The sequence below is a fragment of the Oenanthe melanoleuca genome, chromosome 3 (assembly GCF_029582105.1).
Source record: "Oenanthe melanoleuca isolate GR-GAL-2019-014 chromosome 3, OMel1.0, whole genome shotgun sequence".
Classification (NCBI taxonomy): Eukaryota; Metazoa; Chordata; class Aves; order Passeriformes; family Muscicapidae; genus Oenanthe; species Oenanthe melanoleuca.
Window position 1 is genome coordinate 107,088,653 of NC_079336.1, and position 15,521 is coordinate 107,104,173.

General features: G+C 50.1%; 1 protein-coding gene across 4 annotated transcripts in view; it reads right to left on the minus strand.

Annotated features, from left to right (window-relative positions):
• Positions 1–9,970: 9,970 nt before the first annotated feature.
• The window catches only part of SERTAD2 (SERTA domain containing 2), a 78,932-nt gene continuing 73,381 nt past the window's right edge, over positions 9,971–15,521 (minus strand). For all 4 annotated transcript variants that reach the window (XM_056488883.1, XM_056488882.1, XM_056488880.1 and 1 more), the window contains one exon: positions 9,971–15,404. In XM_056488883.1, the coding sequence (XP_056344858.1) occupies positions 14,456–15,400 (945 nt within the window). In that variant the 5' untranslated portion in view covers positions 15,401–15,404 and the 3' untranslated portion in view covers positions 9,971–14,455. The remainder of the gene's footprint in view (positions 15,405–15,521) is intronic.

A 15,521-nucleotide genomic window follows, 5' to 3' on the forward strand; every position in this document is an offset into this window, starting at 1 on the left:
TCTGGCCTTGCAGGCCTCCTGGTCCTCTTCCCTTGCAAAAGGTCACCAGCTCTCCACAAACTTTTGAAAAAGAAAAAAGGATAAAAGAAAGGGGTGGGTGGGGGAAGCCTGTGTATTTTCCCCCTGTAAGGGCTGAGTTGGTTCTGCAGTGATGACTGTGACAGGCAGAATCCTGCAAAGGTGCACCAAGGGTTTCTCTCAGCCAGCTGCCCTGCAGCAAGTGGAGCAGGAACATTTGGGCAAAGCTAAAGTATCAAGAGGCGGGGAAAGGCTTTGATTTATGCATGAGTAGGGTCTAGTCAATCCTTGTCTGCCTTGTTTTCCTGTTTTCTGTCTGCATTGCTTATTTTTCCTCCCTGGGTGCTTCTCCCAAGACTTCTCAGCTCGTTCACGTTTAACCTCGGTGATTTGTCTACAGCCCCGCTGACTCTAATCTCTGCAGGTCACCGTGCAGGGCACGTTGGGTTCTCTCTGGCTGTTTGCTGCCATCAGCACATCTGAGTTTACATCAAAGGAGCACCTGACAAAGCAGCCGGCCTGATAATAGGCTCTGGTTTCTTCTCAGCAACCCAGACAGGTGGAGGCGGGCGAGGGAGCGCTGGCAGGACCACAAGGGAGATCGTGCTCCACTTCCAACAGGGTTTGCTTCTCCCTCCTGCCTGACACAGCACTACAGACCCCACTGCTGCTGTAAGCTCCCCAAAAACAGAGCTGCCCCTGGAAAAGAGAAAAGCCAGACAGAGGTAGGCCTTGCTCCTCTCCTACAAAACAAACTCATGTGGGAAACTAAGTAACTCACAAAAATAATTTTAAGGCTCTCCTGCAGTTGCTGTTGTAGCTGCAGAAGTGCAGCCCCAGAGTTACAGGTGTCTTTTCCATGCAGAGAGAGATGCTGGGGTCAGGAAAGATGCTACAGTCACAGTGTGATTGATTGCTGCCTGTTTGGAGCTGGTCACAGAAGGGGCTTATGAGCTCAAGACTGCACTCTCCAGCCAAACACTTCAACTTAAGTGTCAAATAATAGGGATTTGTGTTTGCTTTTTTGTGTAATTTATGCTGCCCAGACCATTTTCCCTGTCTAGAGTTTGCTGTAAGGAGCTGATTTTGCATAATTATCATACACAGTTATATATGATTATACCCACACACACAGAGTTGATACAGGGAGACCTTCCCTGCAGTTGGAATTATCCTGAGAGGTACTGGATGCTGTTTGGGCTGGTACAGATGTGTCTCATGAGCACAGTGAACATGGGAGCTGCTCATCTGGAGTGCTGCAGCTGTGATCAGGGTGCTTCCAGAACCCAGCTCCTTATTCTCCACTGGAAGGAGAACCAGTGGCACCACATCCCATCTCCTGTAGGCTTCACCTGGTGGTGTTGCTTCCCTGGTACTCTGAGAGGCTGCAGTTTTCCAAGGAATAAGTGATTCTCTGGGCTCTGATCCATCCTGGCAGGTTGTGTGTGGTCACCTTGGGCTGGAGACCTCTGACAAGGGAAAAACTCTGCTCCCAAAAGGCTGTGAGGGGAGATTTGGAGCAAATCTGGTTCATCCCTCTATTTGTCTGGAGCACCACAGGAGATGTGAAACCAGGAGTAAGTGCAAGGGACAGGAATGTGTGTGCTGGGAGCTCCCTGCAGCTTCCACAGGTGTGGCCAAGGACTACAGAGGTCCTGATTGCTGGAACTCCAGCTCTCCATGCTCTTCTGCACAGAGCCAACCTTGCTTATTCTTTCAGTCTGGCTGGGAAGCCCCTCTGCAAAGCCTGTGTGTTTTGTGGGGTGCTGTAACCTGGAGAGGGAAGGGATGAGAAGCTGCTCTCTTTGGCTGAAGGACAGAAGTTGTGGCTGGAGCTGTGCAGTCGGTGCTGGAAGCCCCTGGGTTCCCACTCCAAGGGTGCAGGGCTAAAAGCCACGTCCACCTAGGAGGGGTTTCAGTTCCTTTTTGCTCTGAGCAGGATTGGAGATGTCTGATTCCTCCCTGGTGTGAGTGCTGTTTCCTGGGAGAGCTGAGGCTGGAAAAGCAGGACAGCCCTTCACACCTCACCTGCTGGAAGTCCCGTGGCCTGAGGGACCAGAGGTGCTGTGCTGCCCAGCTGCTCACCCCTAGGCCTGCTGTGCTGATAGCCAGCTGTTTGGGGATAAAGGAGCTGTTTAAACAAAGCAACAATAATAATAATAACTCTGCAGGCAGGTTTGATTTATTATGTAGGGACTCTGCTATTCAAATGAGCTCATGATAAATGGAAGTATTGGCTCATTAAATATTGCTTTGGAGTTTGCCCTCGGGAAGGCTACGGTTTCATGGTGTAGCAGTGATTTGAGATGGTCCAAATTTTTCTTTGGATGGGTTTATTTTTACCTTCCATGGATTTCTCTGGGTTTAAAGCCACTTTCAGTTGTGATCTGTTAAAACAATTTCCAGCAAACTGTCACTGCCTGTCTTTGTCTCTTTATGACATATGAAAACCTGTTTTGTTTTGGTTTTTTTTTTTTTCTCCTGTTTAAAGCCCAGGCTTGGGTGAGACATTTGGAATATCTGCTCTTTGCTTTCTTTCCACTGAGGAGTGGTGGGTGAATTGCAAAGGTGAGCCGGCTTAATTTAAAAGTACAGCAGTTGGAAAAACAAGTGGCCTCGCTGCCACTTCTTCCCTGGCACGTGAAGCAATTGAATTCTGAATGAAAGCATGGATAAACATGGATAAATCCCATCTCTGTCTCTGGTCCCATAGTGCAGGGCAGTGTTTCTGTCCCAGCTGTCCAGCCTCTGTCCCCCGAGGCATCAAGGCCATCCAGCACCTAGCAAACTCCCATATTAAACTCCCAATGAAAAAGGCAGACCAAGAGAGGAGTGGGGCTGTCTCAGTTGTACTCTCTGGAAGTCGATATGGATGGGTGCCTCTTCTCCTCTATCCCAAGGGTTTAACTCCTGGTTTCCCTGGATCCTAAATGCTTGCAGCCATAGGGTAAGATGCACCTATAGAGAGCACAGGCGAGCAGAGACCTCAAATGAAACAAGGCAGGAAGTGAAACGAGAATCTCTCTGTGGCGTGGCACTAAATCCTGGATTTGCATTAGGCTGAGTGGAGAGTCAGGAACCTGCATCCAGAGATTAAAAACACCACAGAGCAGCGCGGGCGCCGCTAATTGTGGGTTTACAGGAGAAAGGCAGAAACACGCTGAAAAGTTGGCTCACAATGCCACTTGCTGCATCCTAATCTCCTGGTTCCTTTCTTGCCTTGCTAATAATAAGTAAGACTAATTTAATTTTCACAACATCCCAAATCTGTGGCTCTATGATTCAGAGACTTAATAAGATTCTCTAGCCGAGCCAAGAAAAGCTTAGTGGTTTTGAGCTTACTTTCTGTTGGGTTTCAGTTTCAGGACATTTGTGCAGTGTTGTTGTTTGTTTTGTTTTTTTAAAAACAAAACAAACTTGTATTCCATCAGGATTACTAGTGTCTCTCTTTAAATTATTGTATGTGTAAATTGGTTGTGCTGGAGCTGGGTAAACTATTGAGCAAAAAAGGCAAATTTTGGCAAATTGTAAAGGAGTTGTTTTTATTTGCCACACTTTTTTTTCCCCCTTAGCTAGAAAAGAAACAAACCTATTTTGTTTCAGCCTTTTCTGAATAAAAGGCTTTGAGATTTTCCTCTTTGAAGCAACTTTTCATTGGAATGATCTTTGGAGCTGACTTTTGTTAAAGGGGCTGAAAAGTCAAAGCGAAATATTTGTTTCGGTCGACCCCAAATGAATTTTTTTTTCTTTTGAAACTTTTTTCAGGGTTGCCAGTGAACCGAAAAATCAGTTATTCACCCAGCTTTATATCCCATATCCTGACAGCAACTTCAGAGCCCCACCGTGACTGTTTATGTGGTGCAGCTGCCCCTAAGCCCTCCGTTTATATGTTGGTAAATTACTCTGCTGCTCGGGGTGGTGTGAGACACTAAACCAGGAGTGGGTGCCTGGGTTTTCTCCTTTGGGTTAACAAGGAGGCAGCATTTTACAAAGTGTTTTTAACTCTTCTTCTCCATGGCAGGTGTTGCCTTTGCTGGCCCAGGTACAGTTGCAGGACCTGTTTCATGCTAAAGGCTGTGTGAGGAGCAGGTGTTAGGAGCTGGCTTTAAAGCAGCAGAGTTGAGCTTGGCTTTGGGGGTAGCTGTGCTTCAAAAAGAGGAGTGCAGTAATCAAGAAAACAAAGTCCCTAATTTCAGGGTTAACCACAGTCAAACCCCACATTTAAAACGTGCTTTTCTTATGGTTACTCTGAGTGATAAATTATATATTACACGAAGCTATTGGGTTGTTTAACTCTTTTTGTCAGAGCTGTAGAGAATTATCTGCAGATGGCACAGGGTGTTCTGGAACAACAGAGCCAAATTTGCCTGTTTCACTGAAAAAAAGTGGAAAAAAGTTTAGGTCAGTTGCTTTAGAACAGACACCATAACCAGAAATGGTTGGGCCTTGCTTGCCTGGTACGGATTGCAAGTCTGCTAGAGAGAAAGGAGCCGGGCCAAATGGGCTTGTTCCTGATGTTTATCTTAAATCTTAATTTAGGCTTAAATCTTGATGCCTCTCCCTTGAAGCATTGAAGCATTTAGAGCAGCACAAGAAAACAGGCTCGGTGTGTGTGTTCCTGAGGCTGCAGTTGTCCCTTGGTGCCACTGTCCCAGGGAGCCCTTCCCAGCCAGCTGGGCACATTCTGGCACCCAGAGCTGGTGCCAAAGCTGGTTTGGCCTGGGCAGGGGTGCTGGGCAGGCTGGAGCCACCGTGTCTGCTCTGAGCCTGGCAAACGCCAGCCAGGCTAGGATGTCCTGGAGTGGACTACTCTTTATTTTTAAATTACATCTTTTTCATCCTCAGCTTTGGAGGGCACTTACCCTGCCCCAGGCCCAGGCATGAGATGAAGTTAGTTGGAGCCTCGTGGATTTGCTGTCCCCCAGGAGCAGCCCATGGACTGTGAGAAGGTTGATTTTCCTCCCATCCCTTCTAAGGAATGCTTCTGTTTGGCAATTCCGAGCCCTTGGTGCCCTTCTCCTTCCCCAGTCTCATTCACCTTATCCCCTGCTCCTCTTGGGGACCTGTCTGGGAGCCGCTGTGTGGTGGCTGAGCTGGAAGGAAGGTCACATCAGGAGTACAGGGCATGGGAGGGGAGGCAGGAATAGGAGTTTCTGGCAGGAGAGAGCAAGCTGGGACTTGCCACCTTTCCACTCATCCCCAGGGCCACATGGAAGAGTCGTCCCTCCTGTCCAGCACGTTTCTCTCCCTCTTTCCCTGGGATGACACAGTCCTGGGGTTGTCCTTGATTTTGTGTGTGGGACTCCAGACTGGTTGAACCAATCCTTAGTGGATGATTCACTGGGCACCTTTTGGCTCTTGCTTTGCTCCTGCAGTGTCTGGGTTTGGGGCTGTGCTGTGGCTGCTGCTCTGCACTGCTGCCATCCCCAGAGCCCCTGTGACACACCAGGGGTGTACATTGTTGTTCTCCTCTCTGCAGGTAATTCTGGGTGTGTTGATGATCTCTAACCCACTAAGTTGAGGCTTTTTTATAACCCAAATTAAGTGGCAGAGGTGATGAGGTGATCTAAATTGGGGGAGTCACCTGTAGCACAAGAGGGAGGGAGGGGGTGTTTTGAGCTCTGCTTAGAAATTCTGCTCTGTTTGTTGCTGTTGCTGTGTGTCTTCGGGGTGCCATCCAAACAGGGGTGGCCTTGCTACCACCGTCGTGCCTGCCAGAGCTGCATCTGAGAGGGCAGAAGGAGCCCTCTGCAAGCTCAGCTCTTCCCTGGCCCCCCTGCCCTACTGTTTCTCTGAATCCTTTTCCTTTCCAAGGTGGGAGCAGCCTGGCTCCCAGAGCTGCGGGTCTGAGTGCTCCGAGGAATGTGATGGTGGCAGCACAGCCAGCTCAGGCTGTGCCTGTGGTGTCCCTGTGTCACAGCACCCAAGGGCTGGAGACAGAGCAGCTGCTGTGTGTGTGCAGAGACCACGTGGATCCACAGGTAACCCTGGAAGGCTTTTCCCATCCTGAAGCTGAGCTGCTTCTCTCCTGACCCCCAAGCCTTTCCTTGAATGAGAGCTCCACAGCTGGGATCAAGTCTTGCTGCTGGAGCTGGTTTGCCTGTGGGGCGCACTGGCCAGCCCCTGTGTGGTTTTTGAGCATCATTGCTGCTTCCAATTGTACATATTTCCTTCTGTGGAATATGATCTGAGTCCAGACCATGCTCTTGCTTTCATCCAGTGAAAGCCAAAGTCTGGCAGCTCAGCTCACCAAACCCTCTCCAAACCCAGGTGTAGCCTAAAGCTGTGTCCCCACAGCCACCAAAGGGAGCTAAGATGCTCTGGTGCTTTAAAAATGGACTTACATTCAGGACAGATGTTCTCCAAGTTGAGGATAGGTATTCCTCATGCCTGAAACTGGAGCATTAACTTGGGGCTAGAGAAGACAGGTGATCCTCAGTCCGGTTCAGGGTGGCAGAAGCGGCTTCTTTGCACTTCTGGCTGGAGAAAGAGGAGCAGGAGCAGAGGGCTGGGCTTTAAACTGGCTGGAAATGGAGCCTCCCTTCTGTTCATGTCCTGAGCCAGCTGCCAGGCCTCAAATTAAAATGCTGCTACCAGAAGTCAGGACTCAAAGCCCTCCTCAACCACAGCCCCTGGGTTTGTGGCCCCTCTGGATTTTCTCAGTGGGGTGTCCTACTTTCCCCCCTCACATCCCTTAATTAAGGGATTAATTATATTAGGCAGATCTACTTCACCATGTTTTCCCACCAAACAGCAGGCAGGGCAAGAAATGTGACAGTTTTGAAGGACTTAGGTGGAAACCTTTGGTTGAAGTAAGGTGCCACTATGGCTGCCACAGTATTGACTCATGGCAGGCAGGAAAGGGGTGGTGGTAGCTGCCTTCTTCTGCCATCAGGGCAGGGGGAAGGGGATTTTATCCCTCTGTGCCTCCCACCCCAGGATACCCCCTCCCTCCCCCCAGGGAAGGAGCAGGCTGGCCAAATTAGCTCTGCCAGAGGGTTGCAAGCTAGACAGTAAAGTCCCTTTGGAGCAGCCCAGGTAATCCCTCCTCAATGCAGAGTAAGGCAGCATGCAAGGAAAGCAAGAGCAATCTTACTCTACCTGAGTATTGTCTTCTAGCAAGCTTCCAGGGGTTTGAGGGTTTTTTTCCTCTTTTTCCTCCCCCTCTCTAATAAATGCAGAGCTTGGCACAAGCACTCAATCCATGTCATTCCTGGTCACACCAGAAAAGGGGCAAGTACTGAAGGCTGTAGGCCAAACTATGTGAATTATAGAAAGCAAGGGCAAGAACAGGGTGAGGGGGAGGAAACCCAGTGAACAGGGGGAAAAGGAGAGGAAACAGGAGAAGAAATAGTCCAGGGAGAGCAGCAAGAGGTGGGGAAGGCAGGGCTGAAAGAATGGAAGGAAATCCTTGCAGAAATGGCCTGTTTGAAAGCTGTTCCTTCTCTGCCTTCCCCTGGCAGATGCTGTAGATCTGGAGATGTCTAGAGAGGAAAGACAAGAAGGAACCCTCCCTGCTCCTGACCCCAGAGCACCTGGCACACCTGGAGTGCTGGAGGATGAGATGTGGAAGGCAGGAGGTGTGCCCAGCCCACTGCCACACACAGAACCCCTGTGGCTGCTGCACATGAAGCCTTATGGCTCCTTCCCCCTCCCTGGCCACCTTGTTCTTTGGAGGAGAAGGAAGGGTGGGAGGGAAAACCCATGATCCTGCTGGCCTGCTGCCAGTTGCTAAGGCAGTTTTTTCAAGAGGGAGGGGAGCTGTGGAAGGAGGGATCTGCCTGGAGAGGAGGCAGATGATGTATGCAGGGACCAGGCAGAGACAGGAGCCTGCAGCCACCAGTGATGGAGGCAAATGGGACCCGGGGCTGAGTGAGAACAGCGGGCAAGGAGCCCAGAGGAGAGGGGTGAGGTGGAAAGGGGCAGGAGGGGCCAGGAGGAGCAGCTCCGTGCACAGCTCAGCCGTGGAGCCAACATCCCAGCACACCTGTCTCAGCTGGTGGCTTTGCTGTGGCTCTCAGCCACCTGCCTGTGGCAGGAGGGGATTTAATTCTCCAATGATTTTTCCCTGCTGTGTTTCCTCTGCTGAGTATGAGATGTGTGGTCCAGGGAAGCTGGCTGTGCTGTGTGAGCAGGGCTCACTTCTAATTCCAGTGCTGGAGGAGCACGTGTCCCACATGGATGTGCAGGGTGGAGGCAGGGAGTGCTACCCGCTGGGCGAGGCCACCAGCCGGCACAAGGGCGCTTTTACATCCCTCCTTGCCCCAGTGCCCTGTTTGGGTCTTGCTGCCCACACAGCATAGACTTGAGCGAGGACTGTGAGAGCTGGTGGCTGCCCGGCCTCAGCTCACTGATACTCAGTTACTCGGGCCCCTTGGTGTGGCTCTTGAGCCATGGGGTCGCTGCCCTGACTCCCGAGATCGAGCATCTGCAGAGCTGAGCACAGACCTGGGCCAGTGCTGCTGGAAACGAGCCACTGCCAGTGCTGTGGTGCCTCCTCTGCCTGGAAACGCCACTCCTGGGGCACAGGGGCACCACCCGACAGAGGAGGGACTGTCCTTCGGTCCCCAGGTACCCCCGAGCCCTGTCACCTCGAGAAACAAGGTTAGTGCCTCAGCGGTGCTGGTGAGAGATAGCTCGGAGCTGAACCTCGTCCAGCCTGTGCCCAGCTCCAGCCTGCTTCCCCTTCCTCCCGCCCCCTGCATGGCGGGCTCAGAGCAAGCACTGCCTGTGGACAGTTGCCTCGAGCTGCCCTCTGCTCGGGGCAGACACTGGGTACCCCATCTGAAAAGCCCAGAGCAATGGTTTGCCCTCGCCGAGGTGGAAAGTTGGAGGGTTGGAGTGGGTGGGAAGCTGCACGCCCCAGGAGGGGGAAGAAAGGCTCTGGATGTTCCGCGCTGGAGGCAGCTCTCACTGACAGGTCGCAGGAGAGGAAATAAGCTCATAAAAGGTAGGTGGCAACGAAACCGAGGCAGCTTCGGGAGTGCAGCAGCGGCATCTCCGCCGGCCCTGGCTCGGATCAGCGCCCCAGCACCCGGCCGTGCCCGTACGGGAGCGGATCCCGGGGGAATCCCGCCGAGCCGGGCTGGGAGCCGAGCCCCCGGGAACGGCTTCGCGCGTAGCCCCGGCTGCGCTTCACCCCTGCGAGCAGCGCTTGCTGAGCAGACAGAAACCCATCCCAGGGCCGGCTTAATTCTGCCACTTCTCCTTTCTTTGCGTCTCTCGTGTCCCCGCAGCCATTTGCCGCCGGGACACGGGCCAGCTCCCCGCAGCCGGGATGCTGCGTGCGACACGCCGGGACCGGGACAACTCGCTGCTTTCCCCGCTGGCTCTCGGCTCTCTGGGAAGCCAAAATGGAGCAGCCGTGCTGCCGTGGGTGTGGGAGGCCGGGCGAGGCGTGCAGGGGGTGACTCATGAGCTGAGCACCGCAGCCCAGGGCGCTCCGGGCTGCACAGGCACGGCCACAAAGGGCTGGAGCCAAAGGCAGGGGCGAGATCTCCCTCCTGGCTGGCCCTGAAAGCGAACACCAGGCACCTGGAGGATGGGGAGGAGGGCACTGACAAACGAAGCGGTGGATTAAGGTATCAGATGTTTCCTGCTGGGATTTAATGGCCTGAAGGACAGCGCATTACGTGCATTGGAAGCGGGCAGGTCCCGCTCCCGGGGAAGCCGCTCACACCCCGGGACCGGCTCGGAGCTGCAGCTCCCACCCCAGCAGAGCCGAGCATCCCTCGGCACACGCAGCCCAAGAAGGGCCACCCCGGGCACAAAAGGCTGGCGGCAGGAACAGGCCTGGCACAAGGCGATGCTTCTGCTGTCAGGCGGAGCGGGGTCAGAGCGCGCTGTCCCTCCCCTGTCCCTCGCCACCTCCCACCGCTCCGCCTGCAGCCCTCACGGGGTCTCGTCTTCCCCCGACTGCCCTCTTTCGTGGAGGGAAAGAACAAAGCCAGAATTTATTTTAATTGTTTATTGTATAATATAAAACTACAAAAGTAAGACTGCTCATTTCCATGTACATTTGTCCAATTGTTTTTTTGATTACAGCCCATACCTACATGTGAATACAGTAATCTGGTTTCAGATGTCTGTAATATTGCATAGAAAAGGCACAGCTCTAAGGTCTGTGGGAGGGGAAGGGGAAATACAGCCTTTTTTTTTTTTTTTTGCCTTTTTTTTTTTTTTTTTTTTTTCTTTTTGACAATAACAAGCCCTGTTCAAACAACCATGCACTGAACATGTCACACTATTTACACCTTTTCCAGAATCTTGGCCTTTGCAGGCACTAATATGGAATACACTCAGAACTAGATAGGAGTTGAGGTTGGGATTTTATCTGCAATTTGTGTCTTTAAAGAGGTTCCAAAACTTGCATTAGGCTTATTTTTCAGAAAAACAAAAAAGTGCTTAAAAAACAACTAATTTATTTTAAACTGTTCAGTCTCATTAATTAATAGAATATTGAAAGCAACTTGCACAGAAGCAGGATACTGAAGCCTGGTTGGGGGGTGAAAAAAAAGAACAAAACCAAACCAAAAGAAACCCTGTAACAAGAACAAAAAGTTCAAAACATGCCAGAATGAATTAAACCATTTGTCAGACAGGACTCATTGCGATTTACTCAATTTAATGGTAACGAAGTGTAAACTTTGGATTCAAAATTATCAGTTTTAAAATAACCCAGGCTCTTACCACACGGCGTTGAGGAAAAACCGAATTACCTTTCCCAAGGTCCGAGTTTCTCCTGCCAGTGGTTGCTCCAGGCGATGTTTCCCGGCGTTGCTCCAGCGATGCCCGCACGGATGGCGCTGCCGAGCCGCTCTCTCCGAGAGAGAAGTTCCCCTTCCTTTGCTCCAGGGCCGGGGGAGCCCCAGCCCCGGCTGCTCGGACACGGAGCCAGGGCTTTGGGCTGCACGCCCTGCCCGGCCCCACCTCCGGGCGAGGACGCGGCTCTGGCACAGCTCCTGGGGCCGCAGGGAACATCCTGCCCCCTTCTCTTCTGCCGGGCCTTCCATGCGTGTTTAAAAAATAAGGAAAATATCATCTTTTCTAACCCTTTCCCAGGCCAGCATGATGGAGATGATTGCATTTGCTCCTGCCTTCAGTGGCAGATTCCAGTATCGTGCCAAGGGAGGCCCCTCTCAAGAAACCAGTGGGGGTTAGGAGCCTGATTAGGAATTTTGAACATAATTTTGAACATAAACCTGTCCCTCCTCCATACTTTTTTTGCATATTTCAAACAACCAGACCCATATTAGAAAAAGAGTGTAGGGGAAAAAAAAAGTCCTGTGATCCATGCATATCCTGACTGGAACTCAATTCATTCTTTCTGAATCTGGCTCCCATACCCTTTTTCATACAGATTTACATTCCTACAAGAGGATACATTCCTACCATACATTCTGTACATGTTACAATCCAGATGTTGTTAGCTTCACAATAAAATAAATATATTTACAGAAGGAAAAAAAAAAAAAAAGGAATAAATAATTTAAGAAAAAAAATCACTTCAAATCCAAAGCTCTCTTATTCTGCTCCCATCTTGTCACTTCATTGCACGTTAATGTCAATCTCCATCACTGGTGTAGGTCTCAGAGAAATTCCACGTGTGGCTGCTGTTGGGACCACAGCACAGGCCCAGCTAGAGACAGTCAGTGATGGTGCAGGGGCAAAGCCACAGCTCAGCCCTTCCAACCCAGGCCTGCACCAGCCTTCCCAACCTTCTGCCAAGTCCCACAAATCAAGTAGGTTTTTGTCCTATGGGATTCCTGCAGGGATTCTGCCACAGGACATGTGCTTCAGCACCAAGGAGCCACAGACACTGCCCAAGTGGCAAAGTGAATTTAGAGCTCGACTCCTGCTCTCTGGGTACAAAAATTTCAACAGCACAGGTCTCTGAAAAGGGCACTGATGGGAGCTTTTGCCTAGCAGGTGGTACTTGTGCAGGTGTAAATACTTAAGTAATTCCAAAAATCAGGTGGCTTCAGCTTCCTGCAAATCAGTTTTCAACCATGGTAAGGCAAGTGCCTACCAAGTAGCCTGGTGCTGTTCCAGGTTTGTGCAGGATTGTGTTCCCAAGTACTCGAGGTGCAGGGACAGAAGGGCTGTGGGTTCTCCTGCAAGAGCTGAGCACTGCTGTGGAACAAGGGCTGGGTGGGAGCTGGAGCTGTCCCCCTCCTCACCACCCTCCCTTCCCCTGGTCCCTAAAGCTACACTTGATCAATGGCTCTCAGTTTGAAGCAGCAACTTCCTTTCTCTTTAGTCTGTGTAACGACTGCAAATCCATCAGCATCCCAGCGCTTCATGGAGTTCAGCTTGGGAAAAATCAGAAAGCAAACCCACCCCCTGGGCCACTGCCTCCCCCTCCCCTAGCCCTGTTTCTCCCTGGCAGATGAACTGGGAGCCAGAAGTGCCTTTCGCAGCTGTACATGATGCATTTCATTTCTATTAGGAGTTCCTTCATTGCAAAAATGTATTTGCTCTCATCCTGTGTCTGTGTGCGCATCTATGTTACATCTATCTATATACTAATAAATATATATGGCCTGTTTTAAAGTGCCAATTTATAAAAAGCCGCCTCCTTAAAAGGCAGGCAAGACCCAATTTCATCCATGACAAGAAGGGAGCAGGATTGACTGAATATTGCCAAATAACGTAAAACATAATTTAAAATTTCTTAAATAAATATAAAAGTTATTCCTAAAGAAGCCATAGGCATGTCAACAATATAGGTTGTAACCGGCACTCAACAACTAAAGTACCATTGGAAAACTAAAATGCCATAGCAACTTCAGCAATAGGCATGATACATTGCAAACATTTTCTTCTTTTTAAATTAAATGTACACCACAACGAACTTAGGAAAAAAAAAAGCTATTGGTGCAGTAAGAAGACTTCTCAGGTGTTATGGGGGAAGAGGACCATGCATAGAAAGCTGTGTCTGTATACTCCTTGTAAAACGGGTCTATAAAGTGTAAAGCAGGTAACACAGTTGATACAAGAACCCAACTCTATACGAGATGCCAAGTGATGTCACGCGACTGGCTCCAGTTTCAACAGCAATGGATATCAAAGCGAGTCCATCCAGTGCAGGTACGAGATGAGCTTCACTGCAGTAATACTGAAGCTGCCTTTTTCAGCACTTAGCACAGTGAGGTGGGAGAGGGGAGGAGAAATGCTGCAAGAAAGGGCGAGCAGGCGCTCCCAGCCCCGCTCTGCCGTCAGTCAGGGGGGTCCCGCAGGAGGCGGGCTCTGCGGGCTCTGCGGGCTCCGGGCACGTCGCTCCCCACACCATTCCCAGGAGCTCCGGGTCGGGAGGGGCCCATCTCCGCCGGGTTCAGGCTCCCCGGCGGGCGGGACGGGGCCTGGGGACAGCGCTCGGGACCTCCGGGCTGAAGTTCCACAACCGTTTCCTGCCAACTGCTTCACATACGTGTTGGAAAAGGACATGGCTCTAAGTTTCAGGAATCACAGTAGTGCGCAGTGGGTACAGCAGGGAGCAAACACTTGTGAAACTCCGACAGAAGCAGCTCCCAGCCCTTTCTTAAAGCACTTTTTTTTTTTTTTTTTGTTTGCATTCAGGGAAACCGACTGCAGGCTTATTTGATCCAATTTTCTCTTTGCACCATACACATATAAAACATTACAACTCTGTATAAAAGTACAAGTGGTTCTTGTACATCTGAATTATGCAGGAACTATGTGAGCAAATCCTATCAAAATAGCTATTTTTTGTGTGTATAAACAGCATTTGTTTTTAGAAAAAACAATACCATAAACTGCAGAATCTGTACAAAAATATAAAATAAATTTGGGCAGCAGTTTCTAAACAGCCATGTAAATGCAACACTTAAAGAGGAGCAGGTTAATGCCTCCAAAAGGCTGAATTGCTAAAGTCAACCTATACAGGGCTAAAATGGTATTATCTAAATAATAAAATTTTTTACCTCTTGCAATAAAACTTATAGAAAAAATAGACAAGTATGCACATGCAATTTACAGCTTTCCCCAACATAATCCTTGTGCTTAGCTTTTACCTTTTTTTAAAACTTTTTTCTTTTTTTTGTTTTTTTTTTTTGTTTTTTTTTTGTTTTTGTAATAACATAACATTGTCTACAATACATATTCTTTCCTATACCAGGATATTCGGTCTTCCTTGAGGAACCACTTTAAAAAAAATACATTAGAAGTGGTCATACATGGATGAAGGCACTCCAACTCTGCTCGAAGCAAAAACTAGTGTGATCCTTTTCTTTTCAAAAAAGGCAAGCAAGGATGCATGCACAGTGCTGTGAATCGGGGCTGGAAGGGACTATGGAAATACTACCAAGTGTATATACTGGTACTTAAAATTAAAAAAAACAAAAAAAACAAAAAAACAAACAAAACAAAACAAAAAAAAAACAAACCCAACAAAAAAGTTGCTATATTTCTAATATTTTTAAGACCCAACAAGCACCTCCATGATGTGATCCAGTTCTGTGAGATCCATTTTGAAAGGCTGATTTGGAGTTACTGGTTGACTGCTGTATGGAGCGAGAGTTTTTAGGAGCTCATCTGCTGAGACAGGAGCCATTTTTGAGGCAGCCCCCGTGGCAGACGTGCAGGGGTCAAAATCATACATGGACGTATCAATGTCAGCGAACAGAATGTCATCCAGGGTCAAGTCTGTGAGGAAACCTGTGGAAGCTGTTATCTCAAAGTTGCCAGGCAGGGGGTCCATGAGTTTGGATTCAGCCGTTCTGCTCTCCGGGAGGCCCTCGGGCTTGTGAATGTTGGACTCGCTGGGCTGGGCTTTAGGGTCGTCGGCTGCTGATTCCGCTGCTGCTGCCTCTGCGGAGGTAGGTGCTGGACAAAGCTCCTCGATTTCGTCCAAGGCTGAGGAGAAGCTGTCCTTTACTGGGTGGAGAGCAGGAGGTGGTGGCTTCGTGGGACCATCGTGCTGGACAGCCGGGGAAGTGCAAAACGTGTCGTCCTCGAGCAGGGAGGCCGGGGTGAGGCAGGACTCCAGGGGCATAGTGCTTACCAAGTCGGCGGGGAGCAGGGGCGGCGAGGCCAGGTGGCTGAACGCCGGCTGCGCCTCGCGGAAGTTGTCGCTGAGAGGGTCGGCAGGCTGCGAAGCCGCCACGAACATGGGCCTCAAGCTGCCTTCTTGTTTGAGTTCTTCCTGGATTCGCCTCAACATGTTGTTAATTAAAACTGTCTTTTGCAAGCTTGGCTCGGTTAATGGCCTGTGGTTATAAAGTTTCATAAGGGAAATGTTGAAGATAGTCTGACGCTGTAAGGTGTAAGACACCTTAGAGGGACCGTCAGTGGGAGACACCACTTTGCCTTCCAACCCATCTTCATGCTCGTCAAACTTCCGCTTTCCTCCTTTCCCCAACATATATCTGCAAGGGAAGAGAGGAGACTGATGAAGGCAGCAAAGCAGGTGCACATCTGTCCCCATCAATAACTCGGCCTTGGCCCACAGCAGCGTGACGAGCAAGCGGCAGCCACCCTAATGC